The 22,490-nt window shown below is 43.6% G+C and overlaps 2 protein-coding genes across 4 annotated transcripts; one reads left to right on the top strand and one right to left on the bottom strand.

Annotated features, from left to right (window-relative positions):
• Positions 1 to 3,038: 3,038 nt before the first annotated feature.
• Positions 3,039 to 10,631, bottom strand: DNAJA1 (DnaJ heat shock protein family (Hsp40) member A1). Its single transcript, XM_082074773.1, has 8 exons — positions 10,383 to 10,631; positions 10,032 to 10,209; positions 8,770 to 8,874; positions 8,391 to 8,618; positions 6,849 to 6,963; positions 4,774 to 4,889; positions 4,126 to 4,226; positions 3,039 to 3,415 (listed from the first exon to the last, which is right to left on the bottom strand). Exons 1-8 carry the CDS (start codon positions 10,512 to 10,514, stop codon positions 3,197 to 3,199), a joined length of 1,194 nt encoding a protein of 397 aa, XP_081930899.1. The 5' UTR covers positions 10,515 to 10,631; the 3' UTR covers positions 3,039 to 3,196.
• APTX (aprataxin) lies at positions 10,585 to 22,190 on the top strand. 3 transcript variants are annotated; one of them, XM_082074768.1, is made up of 8 exons: positions 10,585 to 11,258; positions 12,150 to 12,286; positions 13,206 to 13,252; positions 15,683 to 16,012; positions 17,451 to 17,510; positions 20,286 to 20,512; positions 21,344 to 21,447; positions 21,776 to 22,190. In XM_082074768.1, exons 1-8 carry the CDS (start codon positions 10,681 to 10,683, stop codon positions 21,928 to 21,930), a joined length of 1,638 nt encoding a protein of 545 aa, XP_081930894.1. In that variant the 5' UTR covers positions 10,585 to 10,680; the 3' UTR covers positions 21,931 to 22,190. The 3 variants fall into 3 exon arrangements, with proteins under 3 accessions (XP_081930894.1, XP_081930895.1, XP_081930896.1); XM_082074769.1 differs by having other exon boundaries at positions 10,890 to 11,005; XM_082074770.1 differs by lacking the exon at positions 10,585 to 11,258 and adding an exon at positions 11,652 to 11,780.
• Positions 22,191 to 22,490: the final 300 nt, after the last annotated feature.

Here is a 22,490-nt window from a genome sequence, read left to right as displayed (position 1 = left end):
TTGAACTCTTCCCAATCTTTGGGCACTGTAATAATGCTCATCTTACCCCCTAAGAAAACATGGAACCTGGCATTTCTTTATCTTTGTTTTTGGAAAAGGATGGCTTAAATCAAACCTTCCGTCTCCCATGGTGCCTTACTAACACTTGGAGCATCAATCAGTCACAAATGGAAGCAGAAAAACGTCTTCCCAGATGAAGTTGCTAATGAAAAAGTCATAGTGCAAGTTGCTTGCATCACACTGTAAATCGAAGCATATTTGGGATTATTGAGTTAACTCCCCTGGGCTTAGCAAACTTCTCTCACTGCTGTTGAGTAGCAGTTAGACAAAGCACAGGGAGGAGAATTAGGGCCCTGAAGTCTTACAGGCAGAAGCAAAAATGACAGCAGGCTCTTAAATGAGTCTGTTGTGGGCATTCTCAGTTTCACAGCAAACCTGTGGAATAGTGGAGCTGCTGGATTTTTTTGGAAAAAAAACAAGTCCTGCATGCCTGGTGCATGGTAGAAAGAATCATTGTAACAGTCTAGACTATAAGCTTGATGATGTGAATTTGTCGATGTTGAAACTGAAAGACTGGCAGTAGTTGCAAACATCAACTCAGATTATGGTAGTTACTAGGTAGTTACTAGGTAGTTACTAGGTAGTTACTATTACTACGTTGGTAGTTATAGAGCAGCTGTTTTGTATCACTGTGCCCTCAATTTCTATACTGTCCTTTCAGTTTATTCCTTGAAATGCAAAACTGTATCCCACACAGAACAAGAAGTCAGGAAAAAATGTCTTATTTCATCTTTCAGTGGCACAGAACATATTTTGGTGCTTTCTGTAGCTGTGTGACACCTCAAGTTTCATGGGAGAACTAAGCAGCTTCCAAGAGACCACACATTGTACTCAATATCCCCCTTCAAAGTCTGAGGGTGGGTCCTCCTCCTTGCTAGCTCTTGCCTTTAATTGCTAGTGCTTTTTGCTGAAGGCTTACTCCACTGCTGCCAGCTTATTTCTTTGGGACACAGCTTATGTCAGTCACCATCTCATTTCAAAGCAGATTGCTGAACTGGTGATGTTTTTGCTGCCCTTCCTGCATTAGTAGAGCAGCCCAGAAAAAGATGCTGCTGCCAAGACTTCTGATCAGCCACCCTTCTTGGAAGCTAGACCTGACCTGTTCTCTAGACCAGCTGTGGTGTTGTCAAGCTTGACACAGAAATGGCCACCGTGGTCTCAAGAACAAGTCAAGAACAGAAACATTACCTCAGCTGTGTTGATGCAGCTATGGGTGTGGTGAAAGGAAAACTGGTGTTCCTGGGGGAAAAAAAAAGGCTATAGGAATGCTTATTTATGTAACAGTCATCTGAGCCAAAATAATGTCTTGTTGTCACCCTCAAGGCACTGCACTGAGTTGGGTTTGCCCCAACTGTTTTAACCCAGTGGTTAAAGAAAAAAACAAACAAACAAGGGTGCTTACTGAACTGAAAACAAGTACCTTATTTTAGTGCTGTTTAGTCTCAAGACGGTTGTGCAGGAGCCTCAGACCTAGCCAGAGGTAGGGATGACTTTCTGGTCCTTTCCTTGACTCAGCCAAACTGTCCTACTGGCAGTGCAAAGGCTCCTGCTGGTCACATTTGTACAGCTTACTGATGAGCTCATTCAAGCAGAATTTGGAATGACATTTTGCCTACAGAATTTTGTTCCTGCTGAGACAAAGAAAGCAAAAAGGGGAAACATGCAGGGGATCACTATTCTGTAGGTACCTGAAAGGGAACAATGTTCAAGGCAAAAAACCACAGTACCAGCTGTCCTTATAAACTGAAACCCGTAACAAAAGAGCTAGAGATGTTTTATAGACTAACAGGTTCCAGATATTCAAGTAACATGTGCACTGTCATGTACAAAAAAACCAAACAAACCAGAGTTCTCTTCATGACACTTTTGCTTCAGAGCAGTATGAAAAGCATAAGCTCTGTCCCAAGCCAGATGGTAGAACAAGACTAAACTACCACACCAGAGTTTAATCTGGACCTGTCTTCTCAGCATCTTTCCTGAAAGAAGTTTTTTGCCAAGATTTTTCTGTGAATAGCTGTCTAAAAAGAAGGGGGTGGTGTCTTTAAACCAACATCTAGTCTAAGAAAAGAGGCAATGAACAATTTTGTAATTATATTGGAAATACTTCATCTACAGTAATTAGAACATTCATACATTATTTTTCAAGAGTCAGCTTAAAATAATGCACACAATACATGAACTTCAGAATGTCAGTTGGTTGTGTTCACTGACAGCAAGCTTTTCTCCTCTGCAGGATCACATATGCCCACCAATGGGGCTGGTATCGCTTTCCATGACACACCACTGAGTGGTATCCAGTTTCAGTAACCAAGGTGGAAGTCAGGCTTCACATGCCAGCAGGCTGACAGGTTCCAAACCACATGTGTGCTGATAAAGCCTGGAGGTTTTTACTCATGCGCAGCAGTGAAGGAAGCGCCTGCAGCAGCCAAGCAACCACTGGCTCTATATGCAGTACGGTGCAGGACAGCAGCCTAAGACTAGTCAGCAATGAACTGCAAAAAGCTTCACATCTAGCTCCAGGGTCAGGACCAAAGCTGGCAGAGGCAGGGACTGTCTGACCGTAAGAGCAGCAGCTTCAGAGAGCTTGTGGATCGCATGATTTTAATTGGCCTGTGAAGGCTGACCACATCCTTCACGTATTACGTGATTGCACAAGAGCCAGTCCCTATTTAACTAACACCAGTACAAGCCCAAAACATTAACATGTTATCCTAAGTGGTACAAAACTTAACTATATCTTACCATGAATTGTAAGTACTTGCGCATACTTTATTAACAGAGTATAAGATCTAAAATTCCTAAAAACACCACCACAGAATCTTAGTTTAAGCCTGGGCAATTAATTGCACACATACAGGAATTGAAAACCTTGGAATAAAAGACAAGCAAGTAAGGAAGTTTTCTTGCCCAAGTATGAGCGGTGAAGTGCAATCAACTTCATTTGAGCTTGCATCCTGGAGCTTTATACAAATTGCAAAGTCACTTTAATTACTTAGTTTATTTCCTTATGCTTTTAGAAACAACTATGGCTGAGTAGAACAACAGATAGCAGGAACTGAGGGTGAACTGCTTGTAGTCCTTCACTTATCCCCTAATGCGTACAAAACAAGCATCACAAGTTAATTCACTGGCCCATTTATGATGTCTGGCACTGAACACCACCTCTAGGGTGATGCTCATCATCTTCATAGACTTCCCCATTATAGTGGTGTTTTCTTTTTTGAGCTGGATCGAAGTCCACTAAATCCACTTGTTCCATTTCCTCAGTTTCTTCTATTTCCTGCCTCATAGGTAGCAGTTTTTCAAGTAAAGACAGCTTGTCTGAGGAGAGGAAGCCACTCTCTGGGAAGTTCACCTGAAATCATCAAGAACCGGGGTTATATAAGTCTGCCTGAATTGGCCTTTTTCCATCCCACTACAGGTCAAGTATCTGACAGAGTTAGCTTCATCACCACTGATGACTTAAACCCAGTGCTTAAAATAAAATATCTAAGGCTATTTTTTAATGCCTGCAAGAAGTTAGCTTCTAATGCTGGCAACTTAAACAAGTCTTATCCAATATTTCTTCCACCTCAGGCTGCTCTCTGGAATCACCCTAGAAGCAAAGAACAGGATATACCAACATAAGCGATACAGTTGAATCTCCCCTAAAGCCACAGCAGGGCGTGCTGTGGCAGCTCACAGTATCAGCTTCTCTCCAGAGAAGAAATCAGCATTTTCCAGCCTAGCCCCTTGCTCCAGCACAGGGGAAGTTATTAATGCATTCTTCCTACAGGATGATAGAAAGTAAAGAACTTGCCAAACAAATAGAAATTCGCAAGGTATCTGAAGAAATTCTTCCAGTACTTAATGTTCTTTCAGCACAGAGCATTCTGGAGTTCTCTCTTTGTTCTGAACTGTAATTCTGTTTGAATGATTACATGTTCTCACCATTGTTAAAACCAAATACCAAACCAGGACATCTGATAATCGGTGTCTCTTCTTGTGAGGTAACGCTTAGAAGTTAAATTTTGGATGGATATTCAGTGCTGAATGGTTACCATGGAAGTAATTTGATCCACTTACCCTGAATTCTATGATCAGACGTCCTTTTTCATATGGTCTGCGATAAATTGGCATACCTTCATTCAGCACACACTTAATAGCCCCATGCTTGACAACTTGGCCTAAGAAACAACAAAAAAAGGGTCCATGCAGGCAACAGGGGCAGTGCTAGTTTTAACTCACTTCAATATTCATGTAACCTTTTACATTATGTTTAGACAGTTACACCAATATGTAGTAGTCTAATAGGGATTTACTGCCTGGTCACTTCTGAGTAGGAAAGCAGGCTGATGTCTACATTACGTTCTTGTAACCTTGTTATGCTTCCCAAAGGAAGCATACTTACAAATTTTTAAAGTGCTCCATCAGTTCCAAGGCTGAAAAAGTGGTTTTCAGAGACCCACGGCCTTCAATTCTCATGAGGTATCCTCAGGATACAAGTATGTCCGTGAGGTAAGGTCTGTTACTATATCACGCAAAGAGAAAGTTACTGCTGACTGCTATCCAAAAATTCTTTTTAAAGATTTGTACTGCAAAGACTAGGAAAAATAAGCTTGATACCAGCACACATCCCTTGAACATCAGCATGGGATGTTTCTGCTCCTTTAAATTTGCAGCTTACATTCACTGTATGCTTGGACTTCTAGCAGAAAGCAAAGCAACACTTACCAGGATGGGAAGTAATAATAATAGTTCTATTATCCAGCGTTGTGATAGGTTTTTGAAAGCCACATAGTGCTTCAACCAGTTGAATATCCATACACATAAGAAGGTCTTCATCTCGTCTAAGAAAGAAACAATCAATAACAGTCACAGAGAGGGAGATGCAGTAAAAGGAATCATACCCAACTTCAGTATTTAACTTGGCAAGGACAATAATTCTAATGGAAGCCTGGGCAGTTAAATGAATACTACTGAACATACATGCAGCACCTCAAGCCAGCAATTACAGGAATGGCAGCCACGCTGAACATCATTATTAAAAAAGTCTAGCACAGAAATGTTTATTGAAGAGAAGTAAATACAGCAAAGCTCACTTGCATTCAGTTTCACTTCACCACTCCTTCCCAATTCTAGGAAGAAGTTATCTCTTAGCCTCCTAAATGTTGCAACTGGGACAACTAATCCTTTCCTTTATGTAGATTAATACTTTCATAAGTGCACCAGGTAGCTCTACATTATTCTGTTACACTTGGTCTCTGAAGATCTGGTACTAGGGAAGTTTGAACAGGTGATGGCCACTCTGGGTTATGATGTTATGAAAGCAACAAGAGGTATCTGGAAAACATAATGTAATTGTTTTAACTGCTTATTGTGACTTCAGCATGCAAGCACTAGAGATGTCTGCATGTCAAAGGCTACAACACCCTTCAGCCTATTCAAAGAACTTGGTTATTTCACTCACCCTGTTTTAAAGGTGTCTCAAAGGAGATCTGCCTGAAAAGTTAATTTTAGGCTGCAACAGGTTAGAGGCAATATTCCACTTGTCCAGAGCAGCAACACCTCAGCATAACCCCTTAAGACCAGTAATATCAAGGGTTATCTAAGGACACTAGAAATGAAGGCAGTGGGCAGAAAGATGGACAAAAATAAGCCAGCGGAGTTGTGACTTCCAGTTCCAGGTAACTGTGCAAACAGTCTGGCCCAGACTGTCCCTTTGGCATAGCTGATTCAGTATCTGGTTTCACTGGAAGTTAAGAAAAATCAGCTGAGTAAGCTTATCCAAAGCAAACACAACTGATTCTTAACCTGTGAGCTCAGTGTTCTTTGGCATAGAGTTCTGGCACCAACTTCCAGTGCTCAGTACCACACAGGACAGTTGGGCAAATCAGCTACAGGTTTCCCCAAGAAGCTCTGACTCACCATTCCTATTTACAAGTACAATGTCCATGGTCAGTGCTGAGACAAATGCTATCTCTACATCCATAGATTCTCTTGTTACTGCTCTGAACAGAAACCGCAAGACACCAAGTGCAACAAATTTCTGAGAGATGACCGGTGTTGCTTTTAATTGGACCAAAATGTATTGGGCAGACTCATTTCGCAAACAGTAACTTGAAACAAGGAGGGCTGCAACACCAAGCAGTACTGCCCAGTAACACTAAATACTTGACATATGGTCAACACTGCTTGACTCACCTTTACTTTCGCAAGAAAAAACAGACAGGACAGACTACACTGACCAGTGCACTCACACAGGAAATTAGTGTGGGAAACCACCTTTGGTCAGAAGGATGCATGCTCTATTCAGTAAGTTTGTCATAAATAAGATTCCTGAGCAAAAGTAAACACACTACGAGTGTTATGTGCCTTGAAGCCAAGTGGGCAATGAACAGCTCCCTACACTAAATGGTAATTTTCTGAAGTGATGGAATGCTGTCCTAGAAGGAGCAAGGAAATAATGTGAGGCATTCGCATCTACTAAAAAGAATACTGGTATTTTAAGAGTTCTTAAAATTCCAAGATCTGTAACTGGTTTTGTTTACCCTCCACCCCCTTCCACTGCCAAACCTCACAAAAGAATATGTTCTGCTACCCGAACACAAGTGGCTATGACTAGTTGGACCAGGATTCCTCCATACCTCAGTGTTCCTTTGGCCACCCAAACAAACCCACAGTTGAGTTCTAGCCACATGATCCTATCTACTGATATTTCCAGTAGATAAAAAAAGGTGAGTTGTAACCCAGGACGCATGTGGACAAGCATCTCAGGAGTTAACACAAAGGACACCCAGAGTTTTTACCTTGTAAATACAGAGTGGTCTTTTTGATCCAAGACAATAATAATGTCCCCTGGCTCTAGTCCTGGCTCTTGGTCGCCTTCACCATGGAATGTTATTTTCTGACCATCCTTCATTCCTGTTGCAGAAAACCAACAAAAAAAATTGTTCATCCTTTTAAGTAAACAGCAGAAATACGAAATATTTTTACAGGCACAAGCTGGTACCAGGAGATCTCTGTATCTTTAAGCTACACCATCTGGACCTTCTCTGGAAGCATTCATAATATATATATATTTTTTTTTTTATCCACTCATATGTCCAACAGATTTTAGTGGTGCCAGCGTGAACTGTGTCTCAAGATCATTAAAATTAACTGTAGTATAAAACATTCACCCGCCAGGATAAAGTCCTTAGGGAAACAATATCAAACCAGCTTTTATCATATAAACAAGTGCTAAAATAAAAACAGAAACAGTACATACAAAATACATTTTAAGAGCAAGCGACTGATCAGCTTCTTCGGTTTTATAAATATATGTGGCAAGGCTACTTATGAAACATGATCTCAGTGCCTGCAGAGTGCAAGACTGTAACTGTCACACAAGAAACCCATTTCACCCACACAAGTCTCTGTACTAAAAATTCTAGCTGCCTCATGCTAGCTCAGTCTGTTTTTCTATAAGGAAAGGAAAAGAAACTAGTCCCAATTATTTCCCTCACTAAAATGTGTATAACATATTCCCACTAGCCCTTGTATTTAGTGTTATTGTAGAATTTTCCCTATTAAAACAAATCCAGGCATTGCATAAGATGTGTTTACACCTACAGCAGTTGCAGGTGATAATCAGGCACAAGTCTGTAGCAGCCATGTGCTTGTCAGCTCGCTCTGCCTTACAAGCAGCACTACTCCAGAGACTTCTCCCACCAGCTTCTTTCTGAGCAGCCTCCTCAGCAGAGAGGCACCTGTGACTCAATGCTGTTGTGTTCTCTCATCAACATGAGGGTTTGTGTATTGAGTTGCATTTTGCCAGGCAAAGAGCACCTGCATGGTGCAGCACTGTCAGGGTTGCATAGCAAACAGAGTTCTAAGCATGAGAGGCTTAGTACTGTCTCTGCACCCCATTGCTATAGCAGACCTGGTTCCCCTTCACACTGAAACACAGTAGAAGTGATCGAGTCTGCAGTGTTTCCCTACAGGCAGAGAAAGCTGATTAGGCAAGCTGAGCCAATAAGTGATGAGACTTTAATCAGTCCAGTCACCTGGACAAGACTCATGCTTATAAGGTTGCTCAAATGAATTTCACTGCTTACAATACTGCAGGTGTCAGAATTTGTTCTCAGTTATGTGCAAAAGTATTAGATGCAAAGACAGAAGTAATCAACCTTCCCCAAAATAAGTCTCCTACTTTTTAAAGGCAGCAATAGGCAATTTTACTGTGTATACATATTCAGCAATGTTACTCACCAAATCAACATCATGCATTTAATAAAGCTTCTGTTTTAGTGCTGCAAAGTCAGTCAGTATATCCAAGTTCAAGACTTCAACTTAGTAAGAGACCTCACCTTTGTCAATGTGAACTTCTAATATCTTCTTCTCCCTAATAATTTTTCTGCCAGTGCAGCTCTTACAGCGGTCCTTGGGGCTGATGCGCTCTCCATGCCCCTGACACTCCATACACACAGACTGGATTTGTTGCACCATTCCTGGCCCAATCTGGTGAATTCTGATCTGCATGCCTGTTCCTCTGCAGTTAGGACAGCATTCTACCGCACCTTTCTTGCCACCACGACCTGAGGAGAATGAAAATTTAGAGATGGATGGTTACGCGTTGCCAGAAAAAAAAAAAAAAAAACAACTAAAACCAACAACAAAACCCCTAAACCAAAACAAAACCTGAAAGCTTTAGAATCAACTTGTGCTTGGTTTTAGTTTCACCGTTACCTTCACATTTGTCACAGATAACATTCTTCTGCAGTGCAAGTTTCCTGGTTGCACCATTGTACATATCTTCTAAACTGACTGACAGCTGATGGACCACATTTTTGCCTGTAAAAGAAAAAAGATTATTTACTTAAGCTTGAAAGCTTGGTCTCCAAGTAACAGTAAAATTCCCATGTCTCTATGCTCAAGTAATGACAAAACAAGTCTATGAACTTTAACATCCTATTTTAATATAGCTTTATCTTGTTTTGCTGATATTAGTCAATAGCCCCTTCCTATCTGATGTCCAATTAGGTAACAATGCAAATGGCTTTGTTGGTAACAGTTCTCTATTAGAATAAGTCAGACTCTTCTATGAAAGCATAAACTGTAACAGAAACGAAGTATGTAGAACCTCAGATTTAAGTTTCACCATGCAGGCTTTCATTTTTAACAAAGTGACTGACTGTGTCACCTGCAAGGAAGTGGGAGAAACGCACTTTCTTCCTCTCACAGGGGGACTTTCTGGAAACTGAAATAACTACATTTTTTTACACACAGCAATTAACTAGAACTTCAGCTACTGCGGGCTTAATTTTGTAAACGATACAAAGTTCTGGGTTACTAGGAATACTTTGATACAACACTGTAACATTTTGACACAAATCTTCTTTTATCACCAGATCTACACCAAGAAGGGATGGGGTCAGCACTGCTCAAGCAGTTTAATTAACACCAGAGTCTTTCCCAGTGTGATAAATCTGGAGTTTGATTTCTGAGCAGTATTTTATTGCAGCTTCAACTCAATTGCACTGAACAGCACAGGAAAACAAAAAGGTTTCACACACTCAATCTGAACTGGCTATCTTATTTAGATACTAGTTACTTGCAATTAAAGACCAAATTCACATTCAGACACTACACTTCCAGTACCTTAGTTAAAGAAATCACTTTAAGGTATGTTACCATTCCATTTCCTCTTTAGCCTATTAGAAGCTGAGCTTATGCTCAGATAAATGCTTTTCAAACATGAAATCTGGTTAGTTATTAACATGAAACAATGCACAAGAGACCACTGTATGAACCAAATGCCCTCCCCTGCTTGTTTCAAGTGTTAAGGGATAGGGAAAATGTTTCCTTCCATATTAAGATCAAGCCTGTAACTTCATTTTGACGCTATTTAAAGTCTTATGTGTATGGCATTCTCCTCAGAGACTCTGATCCTGTCTGCCACAGCAATCACGCTGTAAAGCCTGGTAAAGTGTCAGAAGATGGCACATTACCTCTCCTCTCTCTCTGCATCCTCCCTCCGCCGCCAAAGAACATATCGAATATGTCCATGGGTGACCCGAAGCCACCACCAGAGCCACCCTCTTTGATGGCCTGCTCGCCTCCTTTATCATACAGGTCCCTCTTCTTCGGGTCGGAGAGAACTTCGTAAGCTTGGGAAATCTGCTTGAACTGCGAGAGACAAACACCGCGCTTCAGCCACCCGGGCCTGCAAACCCGAACAGCCCCCGAACGCCGCCCAGCCTAGCCCGCCGCCCTCCCGTCCTCCAAACCTTCCCCAGCCGGACCCTCGCCCTCCCTGTCAGGAGCCCCGCGCCAGCCGGCCCCGCCGCCCCGGCACAGACCTTCTCGCCCTCATTGGGGTTTTTGTCAGGGTGGTACTTCAGCGCCAGCTTTCGGTAGGCCTTCTTCAGCTCCTCGGCGGAGGCATTGGGCTTCACGCCCAGCACATCGTAGTAAGTAGTCTCCTTCACCATGGCGGAGGGCGGCCCCTGAGCACCGGGCGGTCCCGCACCCCACGGCGGCTGCTCGCCCAGCGCCGATCCCGACTTTTCTGGAAAGTTCCGAGCCGGTGCCGCATCCGGGCGCTTTTGAGCCGGCACCGCCCCGCCCCGGAAGTCCCGCCCCGCCCGCCGTCAGGCTATGGAGGGCGGGCAGCCAATAGCAGTGGGAGGTGGAAGGTGGCTGGCCAATCACCGCAGCCTCTCAACAGTGAGCGCGCCCGCCGCCGCCACTCCCGGCGCACACTGGCCGCGCGCCGCACTGCGCATGCTCCGGGCCCTGCCACGCGCAGCGCGCGGAGGAGTTAGGCGCGCGTCAGGGCGCCGTGCGGCTTCAGCTGCGCCGTCTGCGTGTTGCGGGGCAGTCGCTGCTGCCTCCCGCTACGCGTGTGAACCGGGCAGGCCCTACCCGCGCCACCTCCCACGTCCCGCGCTGCCGGCGCGGGGAGGCACCGAGCTGCAGGCGGGTACGCAGCGGGCAGCCCGTTCGGCGCCTTTCCGGCCCCCGCTCCGCATCGCCCCGCGGGCCTGGTCACCGCCGGGGCGGGGTTACCGCGCGGGCCGCTCGACCCCCCGCTCCGCATACGGCGCCTGCGCCGAGCCGCGGCTCCCGCTCCGCCGCGCGCAGCCTCAGAGCGCGTGCGCCGGGCCGCGCGGGGACACGCTGCAGCAGCCGATTGGCTGGGCCGGCCGCGGCGCCGGCGGCAGCGCGCGCGGAAAGTGGGGGGGGGCGGCGTTGCTATGGGGACGGGGCCCGGCGCCCCTCCGCTCTGGGGGCCTGGCAGGCGGGACTGGACGGCGCCCGGCCGCCCGCGGGGATCCCTTGCGTCCGCATCGGCTGTGCGGTGCTGGTGGCCGTGGTTTTGTGCCATGCCCCCCCGGGTGGTCGGGCACCGAGGGTAATGGCGGCTCCCCCAGGCAGGGTGTGTAGTGAGCACTGGAGGGGCCCGGCCGGGACGTGCGGCTGGCTGGGCCTCACCGCCCGCCTCATATTTCTGAGTGTGTGACAGAGCTGATGTCGCACAGGGACAGAGAGTCGCTTTCCACACCACAGAGCTGGGAGGTACAGCGCACAGTGCCCAGCACCAGGCAGGGAGGAGGATGTGGGATCTTTGTTGTCCAGGTCACGTTTGTGTGAAGTTGAGTGTCCAGTTTCATAGCATGATCCATCTGCAGATTGTCACCAAATGAAGCTGGCCTCCTCTCTTGCCCTCTCTGCCTTCTGCTGCTTTCTTTGTGTTGGTGTGTGAGTTAATCTCTCAGATCAACTCTGATTCAGTGGGAAACAAATCAGTTTTTTTGAAAGGCTTTTCTGTTGGTTGGGACCGTTGATCCAATTGATTTTTCCTATACATCATCCATGGATGTGAGAACATATGGTATATGTAGAAGGAAGGAAAATAGGATTACCTTTTCAACCGCAACTTGCTCTTAGTTTATGCTAGTGTTAATACTGTGCTTTGCTTTGAATTTCAGAAACGTGAACCTAGTTAGCAGAAGTGACTCAGCTAATCAGTGGGCTGACAGCAGAATTCTTGGACCCCGTTTCACAGAAAGGTGACCCATTGGGAAGCTGCATGTTAGTAACATACTGTTTATTTTGCTCTATAGCACAGTGATGCGTGTGTGCTGGCTTGTGGGGAAAGAGAAATGCAGTCAGCGTGTGAAGCTGCCACACTTGGAAGCAGTGGTAATCGGGCGTGGCCCAGAGACTGGGATAACGGATAAGAAGTGTTCACGGCAGCAAGGTAAGGTTTAGCTCAAATCCCGCTTTCTACATGGAGCAGCAACCAAACTTGTGAAGAGAAACAGAAATACAGCACTCTTGTTTATAAGTAAACATCATTCTTCTGTTTGGCTGAAGTGAAGGTAATGGACCAGTGTTTTGGCCTCATTCTTGAGACTGCTTTGAGCAGGGTCTAAATGGGAAATCACAGTTTTTCCTTGAAATCTAAGCAGGTGTTCCATGTGCTTGCTTTTGCAGTCACTGGCTTATGGCCTCCTTTCTCTGCATGGTCCATAGTGTTGCCTGATTCTTGAAGCCATCAAACTTTTATAATAAGCATTTATGGAAATCTCTAGGTCCTAAAAAGTTGAAGGAGACGTGTAATAGGAAGTTTACCTTAGTAAACTAAAGCATTGAATCATAGCATGAGTCCCCAGGCCCACAGTTATATTCCACTGCCTGTACTCTTTGTAAAGAGTGACACTTCATTTTCCTAGTCTTCCACCAGCTGATTTGTAGTATGACTTGTTATTTTATAGATGCACTGGGAGAATATATAAAACTATCTGTGATCTATAAAATACTCCCCTTTGCATCTTCTGTACCTTATCTTTCTTCCCTCTGGACAGAGTCCTGTTCCATGCCTGTTGAGAGCTGATGAGAATAGCAAAAACTCCCACAGATTTCACCTTTATTCTGAAGCAATTTTGCTGATCCGTGATGTGAAATACTTAGGTGTGACTCAGTGTATGGGTTGGTTCTGTTTTACCTGTGGTCCTGGAAACAGAGGATGAGGTGGCAGTGTTCTTTGTGTACAGATCAGCTTCAGAAGGTAGCAGGTCTTAAAATACAGGAGTGTTTTCTGCAAGGGGTGGTTCAGCAGAGTTCTGGCCTTTTTATTTATATTGTTCTGTGACACTTTGTTCTTTCTTTTGTTCCAGTTCAGTTAAAAGCAGACTGTAACAAGGGTTATGTCACAGTTAAGCAGGTATGTTTTTAAATGTACAGTATTTCTCATACTTACTGGGATGGTTGTTGTACTTAAACTCCACAAATGCCACAAGCAATGATTCTGATCAGCAGGTCTGAAGGGCCTGAAGACGTTTTATGATGGAGAGGACAGCGAGTGGTCCTCAGAAGGGATCTGTCTTTTTTTTGTGTGTGTGGACCTCAGTGTAAAGACTGCACTATTCCTTTCAAATATTCTCCAGTCTCAGACAAGACAAGACTTGCAGCATCAGGGCACACTGCTGTGAATCCTCAATCTGTTCTTCCAAGCTCTATGTTTGGGAGATTCTGGAGGTCTTCCCCTAAACTTGCTCATCATGCCTCCTGAGCCTTAAATGTCTGAGCTGAGGCAGCCCTTCACTTACGGTCAAACTGGTTCTTGTGTTAATGGGATGGGGCAGTTGTGGAAGGTTTTTATTTGATGGCTGGTAGAGCCAAAAGCGTGGTCACCTCTGGGAAGCGACAGGACACGAAGCAGCAGTGAAGGCATCCTCGTGTACTAGCTGGATGGATGTAGGCCTACTCTCATGAGGACCAGTATACCAGAGATAATATGAAGGGAACATTTTCTAGCTTCAGGTGCTGGGGCATGTGTGTGGACAACATATCAATGTGTTCTGTCTACTGAGGAGGAATGTCTTCTGTCAAAACACCCCAGTGCTCAGTAAGCACACAGACCCCACCAGTATCTGGTGAATCCAGCAAAGATGTCTCAGAGTGTTTTTCACAGAAATCAGCCTTAGCTGCAATTTGAGTGCCATGTTACTGGAATTTCAGGGCTGGGAATACTTTCTGGTGGCGGATGTGAGCATGTTTTTGCTGCCTGCTCCAGAGGTGCTTCCCAGGTGATATGTGTGCATCACAGGGTTCCAGTGCTCAGTTGTTTGATGGCGTATTGGAGGGTGTGTATGGTACTTGACATAAGTGAAAATGCAGAACTGTGGACTGATGAGATTCTGGATGGAATCAGGCAAATGCTTCATCGCAGTGAATATGAAGCGATGAGAGGCACAGTACCATCTTGTGAAGCAGGCAGGTATCGCAGCGACAAAGCTAAAGGAACGTTCTGCGACAGTTTATCAGTCTCAGGGAAGAGCTGGTTTCCTAAAGCTTGTTTCATGAATAAACATTAACCAAAAGCATTTGGTGAAGTTCAAGACTCCTGATTTCCCTAGGGTCACCCTCCTGATCAGTCAGAAATCATCTATCAAGCAGTCACTCTAGGTAGCCCAGACAACTTTGTGTTGTTAGTTATGCCTGAGACACAGGAAGATGTATTGCTTTTCAATTATCAGCTAAAGTTCAGGTGACTTCTCAGTCTTAAAGTGTTTTGAGGGGAAAATTATTTTAGAGTTGCATAGTTTCATAAAGTGATGAAATGTGATGCAGGTAAAAATTTGACCTTGCTGTCCTATTTTTCTGCTAGTACAGAATAACTAGTAAAGTTGGTTTTGTTCAAGTGTAAGATCCAAAATGAAAATAAGTGCATTAAAATACAGATAGGCTGGTATATATAGTACTTTGCATAAGCTGAGGTGGACAGAGAGGTTTATCCTCTCTTGAGGGAACAGGAAATTGTTGTCACCATGTTTGAACAGAGTCTTCTCTAGGCTGAAGAAGGGTTATCACATTTGGCTTGGCAAAGGAGGAAAAGACAGGAGCAAGGAGCTGATCCCTGTGAAGTGGACTCTTCTAGGGACTCAGAGATACTTTCTTCCTGATTTTTTTTTTTTTTTTTTTTTTTTTAACCTCTACTGTGCAGGAGGGAGTGTGTTGCAAGTGTTAGCAGTGAGCTGTGCTTGGTGAGCCAGTGGTTTTGAGCCCGAACGCTCTTCTCTCTTGAAATGAGCCACAAGAGTGTGCTTATGTAATTGAAGGCAAATGTGTTGATGGGACAGCATTTGGTAGAAAACAGAAAACAAAATGTAGAAAAAAGGAGAAGCAAGATAAACTCATTTGAAAACAGGAATTTTCTGGGGATGATTGGACTGAAATAATTAGTTAAAACTACTCATACTCTTCAGAAATAATTGTTACTAAAGCTGTTATTATTTCAGCAGTTTTTTAATAGGGTTGTTTTGTTTGTTCGTTTGTTTTTGAGCAAGTGGCATAGGTCTTGCTGTAACTATGTAGCCAGCTGCTGCAGAGCTGTGGGGTCCCTGTGGCACCGTGCCCCTGAGGGTTGTGCACTGACAGCTGTGATTGCCATACTGGGCTGTAGGGAGGTGTCTCCAGCGTTGGACCTCTGGTCCGCTAGAGCGGGTTGATGTGGGCAGGGAGTGCCGTGAATACAAAACACATTTGCTTTACAGAGTACTTATACTCCAGGATGATGGGGCAGTAGTTGGTGATTCCAGTTACACCACCATTTGCTACTTTTTTTTTTTATTCCTTTGTCTCCCTACCAAAGATAGGAGTTAACCCGACTAGTGTTGATCTTGTGGATATTGGCAAAGATGAAGAGGTGAAAATGAAGCCAGGCCAAGTTCTTCACATTGTGAATAAACTTTACCCCTACATGGTGCAATTTGCTGAAGAGTCAGGGAAAATTGTTACAGAAGCAGAAGAGAACGTAAAAATCAAGAAGACGCCACGTGAGGACTCCTGTGAGAATGATGATGTAGAGCTTGTGCCCAGGAAAACAATGAAGAGGGAGGTGGTGGATACACAACGCAGTTCTGCAAATCTTAAACTAAGCAATAGTGGTGTATCTCCACATGAAGGAACTTCGAGCAAAAAGGCAAGTACATCAGTAATGGTACTTGTGCTTTTTCTCCTGGGGTTGTCTCCTCCATCAGGACTTCTGTGGGTACTACTGGTGGAGAAGCATCTCAGGTGAACACAAATCCTCAGAGTATTCAGAGCATGAGAGCTGATGTCTGCTGTGGCAAAGGCTCTGCTCCTGAAATAACCTGAGAAAGTTACCTGCGACCCATTCTAACCTGAGCTGGGTGGGTGGGTGGGTGTGAAGGGGCTTGCTTGTAGGAGGTGAGGATTTAATCTCTGGTTCTTGCTGCAGTTTCTGCTTAGAAGGACAGTCCATGTGAGCTCATTCACACAGGGATACTGTGCTGCCTCTTGAGATGAAATCTGCTTTGTTAGAAATAGAGCAGTGGTTATCTAAAAGCTTACGCACAGAGATTGGAACAACTTGACCTTTTTATTTTTCTTTTTAATTGCTTTTTTTCCCCCCTTCTGGTTTGATCATTCATTGTGGTAGAACCAGGTTTACATTAATGAATGTTACCAGCCAAAATCTTTTGAAAGGGAGTTTTTAGCCCCTGATGACATGGACAAAATAGAAGACTGCTTAGTGCATCTGGAACTATAACAGTGCAGTTCCTGGAACAGAAGGCACAGAAATTAAATGGCTCAGGACAAAATCTCAGTCCCAGGTTGGGGGGGGGTTGACCACTTACTTCATTTGTTAACTCAAGCTAGTTATATTAGGGCCAGATTTGTGGTGGTATGATGGGGGAGACAAGATGATTGACACTGTTCGTCTGTCAGCACTATAATATTTGAACATCTTCCTCTATAAGAATATGATGAAGATAATTATTGATAAAGCTTGTAAAGTGATCCAAGCAGATAAAACATTATCTGTTTTGAAAAAAAAGTGCACTTGAGCCACTTTCTATCAGGTGTGTGGTAACCAAGTTAAGAGATATCTGCTAGTGTTGGCTTGATCTTCCTGTGCCTTTTTTGTTTCCTGTGCAAGCCACTTTTTGCACAATATAAACAACTAAATACATCTAAGAGTATGCAGAGCATAGGACAGTTAACAGATATCCTTGTAATTCCTTTCGCCTTTGTGATCCATGAAGCAGAGGGTCTTTTTGTAAAATAATATGTCATTGATAGTAATCAAGGAGTGTGCTACAACATTTGTGTGCAAATTATTAAATTAAAACAGATCCAGAACTCCCTGTTGTCAAATTTCCAACATTTCAAAGACTGAACTTTGAATCTTAAGATCATCTTGTTAAAAGTTTTCAAAAGTAGCTTTGTGGGGGCAGTTGGAGCAGGTGTGTTGGCATTTATAGAAAGGAAATCATTTAGCTGTCATTCAGGTATTGTGCTGTTGTATAATAAAGAAAGCACTTAACTGAATGCTTTAAAACATATAATTGATTTCTTAATTATCTTTTAAAATATTTTTTCTTTGTGTGCCTTAGGAACATTTAGGCCACTGGAGTCAGGGTCTGAAGAGCTCCATGCAAGATCCAAAAATGCAGGTGAGAGGTCTGCACTTGTACTCTACAGTAGTTCTTGTCTAACAAAAATAAATGAGCTTTCTTTCATCCTTCTGCAGTTTACTTTAATGATCTGATTAACCAGTTGAGTACTGCATAAGGTCGAAAATGTGGTTGCATTAATTTGGGAGTCTCTACTGTTAATATACTGATTTTGCAGAACACCATTATCTTAATTATCTTTGAGCTCTCTATATCATTGTCAAATTCAGCTAACAGATTTCAAAAAGGTTGTTGGGAGAGCAGGCAAGCAGTGCAGTTGCTCTGGTTCCTTGGGGAAACAACTAAAATGAGGCTCTGTGGTTTGAAGCTGAGCAAGCAGTGAAGGTTCCTGTTTTCAAGCAGCCAGCACTGCCTTCTCCCCAAGCTTGGTGCAGTTTCCTGGTTCACAGTGAACTCTTCACTGCAACAACTCTATGCCAGCTGGCAGGATGTGACCCCTGGCTTCTCCTCCTTTTCTTTGTGCCAACAGGAATTTCCTGGCTGGTTTCTTTTATCCTTTGCAGATTTTCCAGATGTACCGCCCTCCTGCTTCCCTGTGGTTTCATAATGGTTTTCCTTGAGCTTTTTTTTTTTTGTTGTCTGCTGTGCGCTTTTGGGGAGCTCACAATCAAGACACAGAAATCAGACAAGTGTATTTTGTGGTGAAAGTGTATACACACACTCTTGTATTCTGAGAGAGCCCTGAGAGAATATTCCCTATCCATGTATAGAACCTACTTCCATTTTATTTTTAAATTACAGAAAACATATAGACAACTCCTCAAAAACAGGTTTTTTAGCTCAGCTCCAAAACAGGGAGAATGGTCTCCATCAGTGCTCCACTGTCTGGCAGAGTAAGGCCTGAAGCTTGTGTCCACTGAGTTTGTTTTTTTTCTGGCTGACTGCTGCATGGCCACTTTAACATCAGAGATGTGTTTTCCCCTTTGTACTTCTCAGCAAGGGTATCTGTCCAGGAGGGTGGATATCACAGACACCTGTGATACTTGGTCCTTGAAATCACTGAATAATTTCAGTTTAAAAGACCTTCAGAGGTCACCAGGTCTGACCACCTGAACTCAGTGTGACCGCCACAGCCTTTGTTTGAGTTGAGGTGGTCTCTAAGGGTGAGGATCCCATGGCCTCACTGGGCCCCTTCAGGTTATGATCAGCCTCATGCTGAAAATAATTTCCTTGATAACTGATCAGAAGGTCCTTATTTCTTGATTTTTTTTTTCTTTTTTTTCTTTTTTTTTTTTTTTTTTAGTTCAAGTTTTAAGTGTTGAACTCCGTAGAGTTCTAGGAGCACTGGAGGCCCATTCTCCTGGAAATGCTAGCAGTTTCAAATGAGGCTTTCTATGAGGAATGATAAAGCTATTGAAATACTTGCTTACTTTTAAAATATGAAGCTTAATCTTCATCACCTAAGCAGAATTTCATATAGCACTTTCCAAGATAGTGCTTTCTTGACCCAAAAGATAAGCTGGATTTGCAGTTATTCTCTGAATGTTAGAACACAAAGAACTGTTTGCGACTTAATGTAAGCTGTATTAGTTGTGGTTCTGAACTAAGCACACAAACAACAGAATTCCTATCTTTGTTTTTTAATCAAATATTAAATAAATGGCAGTATTTCTTTCTTCTGAAAATACTTGATCATGATCCCATTCCCACTGGCTGCACGTGCAGACGCTAGTGTGTGTAAATAAAAATATGACAGCATCATCAGTTTTGCTGCTGAAAGAATTGGTCCTATGATTTGTGTGCTGATAAAATTTTAATCTTCCTTCCTCTAGAGCAAGACTGGTCAGCTCTGTATATAAACATACGAGAATAATTAGCAAAGATGACAAAGACATCATCCATCGCTCACCAATAGATGCGTTACTAGAAGATCAGAGACACAGCATGTAGTTTCTGCCTCAGAACCTGGCAGATTTTTATTGCCAGGGCCAGGTTGTGCCCCCCCCGTCTTCCACATGTTTTGCTGGTGTTTCTCTTCATCAGCTGCATCAAATTGTTGCAAAAGGCAAACCAAAATGGAAACAGGGGAAGAAGGGCAAGATAGACAGGAATCTGTCCTTTTTGTGAGTGTTCTTACAAAGTAGCACATTGGTTAGCATGAACTGAAATAGCTCAGACTTGAATGTTTTTGTCTTTGCTGGCAGATGTCACTGAGCACACCACATGTAGCACCTCTGAGACGTGCATTTCTCTCCAGAAATCTGCAGAGGATGAGGCAGTCCAGTGCATTTGTGCATGCTCTGTACCGAGCACAGTGCCGTGATTTTTGTTTCAGTGACTGCAGACCTTGAATGTAGCCTGATAGAAACAGAGTTTCCCAGACATCACTGATATCTGAAGCCAGGTGATTTTCAAGAGAGTTTGTATCCACCTGTAGCAAAGCTTAACTTATTGCTATGTAAGAACAAAAAGCTTTTTCCTGAAAGTATATAAAGAGAGATGCTGGAACATTTTTTCTGTAGCTGCCTGGTGCATGGTATGGAAGAGGATGCATATCCTGGACCAGCTTAGTTCTGGAAGAAGTGGAAAGCTCTGCTGCTTTATATTTGTTCCCATCTAGTAATCTTTCCTGGCTTTTTTTTCTGGCAGTCCCAGTTGCACTAGCAACACATACATGTGCTTAAGGACTTCTGTGACCACAATATGGGATGTGCAGATGGATAACATCACCTCAAAATCCACTAAATATAGTGCTTATAGGACTAAGATATTTAGCCTTCAGTCAGTAAATAATCTAGTTATTTGTTTTGCAAGGTTTACAAAGATGAAAAGACTGTAGTCATCAAGGATAAATATCCCAAAGCACGTTACCACTGGCTTGTGTTACCATGGGACCCCATTTCAAGCCTCAAGTCTGTCACCAGGGACCATCTTGAACTCCTGGAACATATGCATGCAGTTGGGCAAAAAATGATTGAACAGTGCCCTGACAGAGAGAGTCTGGAGTTCAGACTGGGCTACCATGCTATCCCCAGTATGAGGTAAGAGCTTGATGTGTCATCAGGTGGAGACCCTGTTCTTCCAGTTATACAGATTTGGGGCTAAATTTGTAACGTGATCTGGCATTGCTAAAGAGCAACTAACCCTCCTAAACGCTACCAGTGGTTCAGTGTCCAAGTTCTTTGGGTGCGGCCATGCACACAGTGCTGTGTACATGCCAGTGGGCTAAGCAGATGTCTTGGGGCTGCTGGGAAATGCCTGTTGGTTTCCCCCAGCAGAGGCCTGTGGCTGAGGCTGCAGCACACCTCTGCTGTGGTCCCAGCGAAAGAGGCGGTGCTGCCAAAGGCTGAGTGCACCAGTTTGCGAGCAGAGAGTCAATCTCAAGCCTATCGAGGCTTGCCTGATGCTAAGCAAGGATTTGAGCTTTGTGTGTAAGTCAGTCCAGATCTTACAGCATCCAAATGTCTGTGGGTATTGCAGTCAGTGTTCCTCAACTGTTCTCCAGTTCTTGGATGAAGCTTTGAATTACTCATCCAGTCCTATTTGTGTACTCTACAAAGTTTAAACCTCTGTTTTATTAAAACCACTGTCTCTGCCATTTTGGAAGCTAGCAGGAATACACACGGTAGTTAGGGGCCAATGGAATATGCAGAGTAGTGACCTTCACTGTCCAAGTGAAATGCTTGGCATGAGACGGTGCTGCCAGGACTGACTGGGTTTCTTCTGTCGCAGGACTGTGGGTCAAACACAGTCAGGCTGGCCCATAAGGCTGGCAGTCCTGCTCTGCTGAGTCACCTTTGCAACTGATACTACTGCAACAGAACTTCGAGCATTAACATTATTCTTCTCTCTTACCTACGTATTTGTTTCAGTCAGCTGCATTTGCATGTAATCAGCCAGGATTTTGATTCTCCAGCCCTGAAAACAAAAAAGCACTGGAACTCTTTTACTACAGACTACTTCTTAAACTCTCAAGGTAATGATTAGAAAAGGGATTTCAAAACACATAATCCCGTTTGTGGCTTCTGGCCTTTTTTCCCCAAAAAAATCTGTAAGCCATAAATTCTGTTGTAATGAGTGAAAGGTTTAATGTAATTTCAGATACTGGGGAATACCACTAAGTAAAAGCCAATGGAATTTTGTGACTGGTTTAGATTAGAATGCAGTCATCCTATGCTGTGCATGCGAACCAGCACCCAGAGATTCTGCAGTGTTATGTGTTTCATCATGCTACATGGTCTCAACACCTCTGGTCTCTAATTTTTGTGTGTGTGTGTTTTTTTTTGTTTTGTTTTGTTTTTCAGAAGTGCTGGAGATGGTAAGAAGCAAGGGAAAAGTGATGGTGAAAGATCATGTCTCTGAACTTCTCAAATTGCCCCTCAGATGCCATCGTTGCAAACAACAGCTGTCCACTATCCCACAGTTAAAGGAACATCTCAGGAAACATTGGCCAAAATGACTTTGCAAAAATGATCTTACAACCTGTCTTCAGATTTCAGCCTAAAACAAAGACCTCAAAATGTTAGTGGCTGTGTGTGTTTTCTGTTAACTGGAATGACAAATGTAATGTGGGAAAAAGTGGCCTGGAAACAGCTGCATACTAACTTTGTAATCGGTGTGTTTGCAGCTTTGTTGTGGTATTGCCATGCTAACCTATATGACAACTGGAGTCTGGAAGAAGCATTTTGTTTGAATTAAAGGATTTTTTTAAATTCAGAAGCTGAGTAGGTTTCTACTGAGAAAGGAAAGAAACAATGAAGTTTAGGTCTTCTGCATATACCTGGAGTTTCTCTTAAGTGATAATGTAGAGGCTGGTGGGGCTGACAGCAATGTTGTCAAAGGAGTGGGAAGCAGCATCGGGTATGGTGTCACGGCACTGTGCCACAGCATGGCTTTAAGATCTTCGTGCTGCTGAAATTCCCTTTAGCTATGGAGCAGGCATCGCCCCTTGCCAGGGCAGTCACTACTCAGGCTCTAAGAGGGGCAGCCTGTCTCTTTCATGTACAAGGATGTATTTAA

Source organism: Streptopelia decaocto (assembly GCF_964273445.1).
Source record: "Streptopelia decaocto genome assembly, chromosome: Z".
Taxonomy (NCBI): Eukaryota; Metazoa; Chordata; class Aves; order Columbiformes; family Columbidae; genus Streptopelia; species Streptopelia decaocto.
Note: the sequence above shows the minus strand (reverse complement) of the source record. Positions and strands in the feature narration are given on the sequence as shown.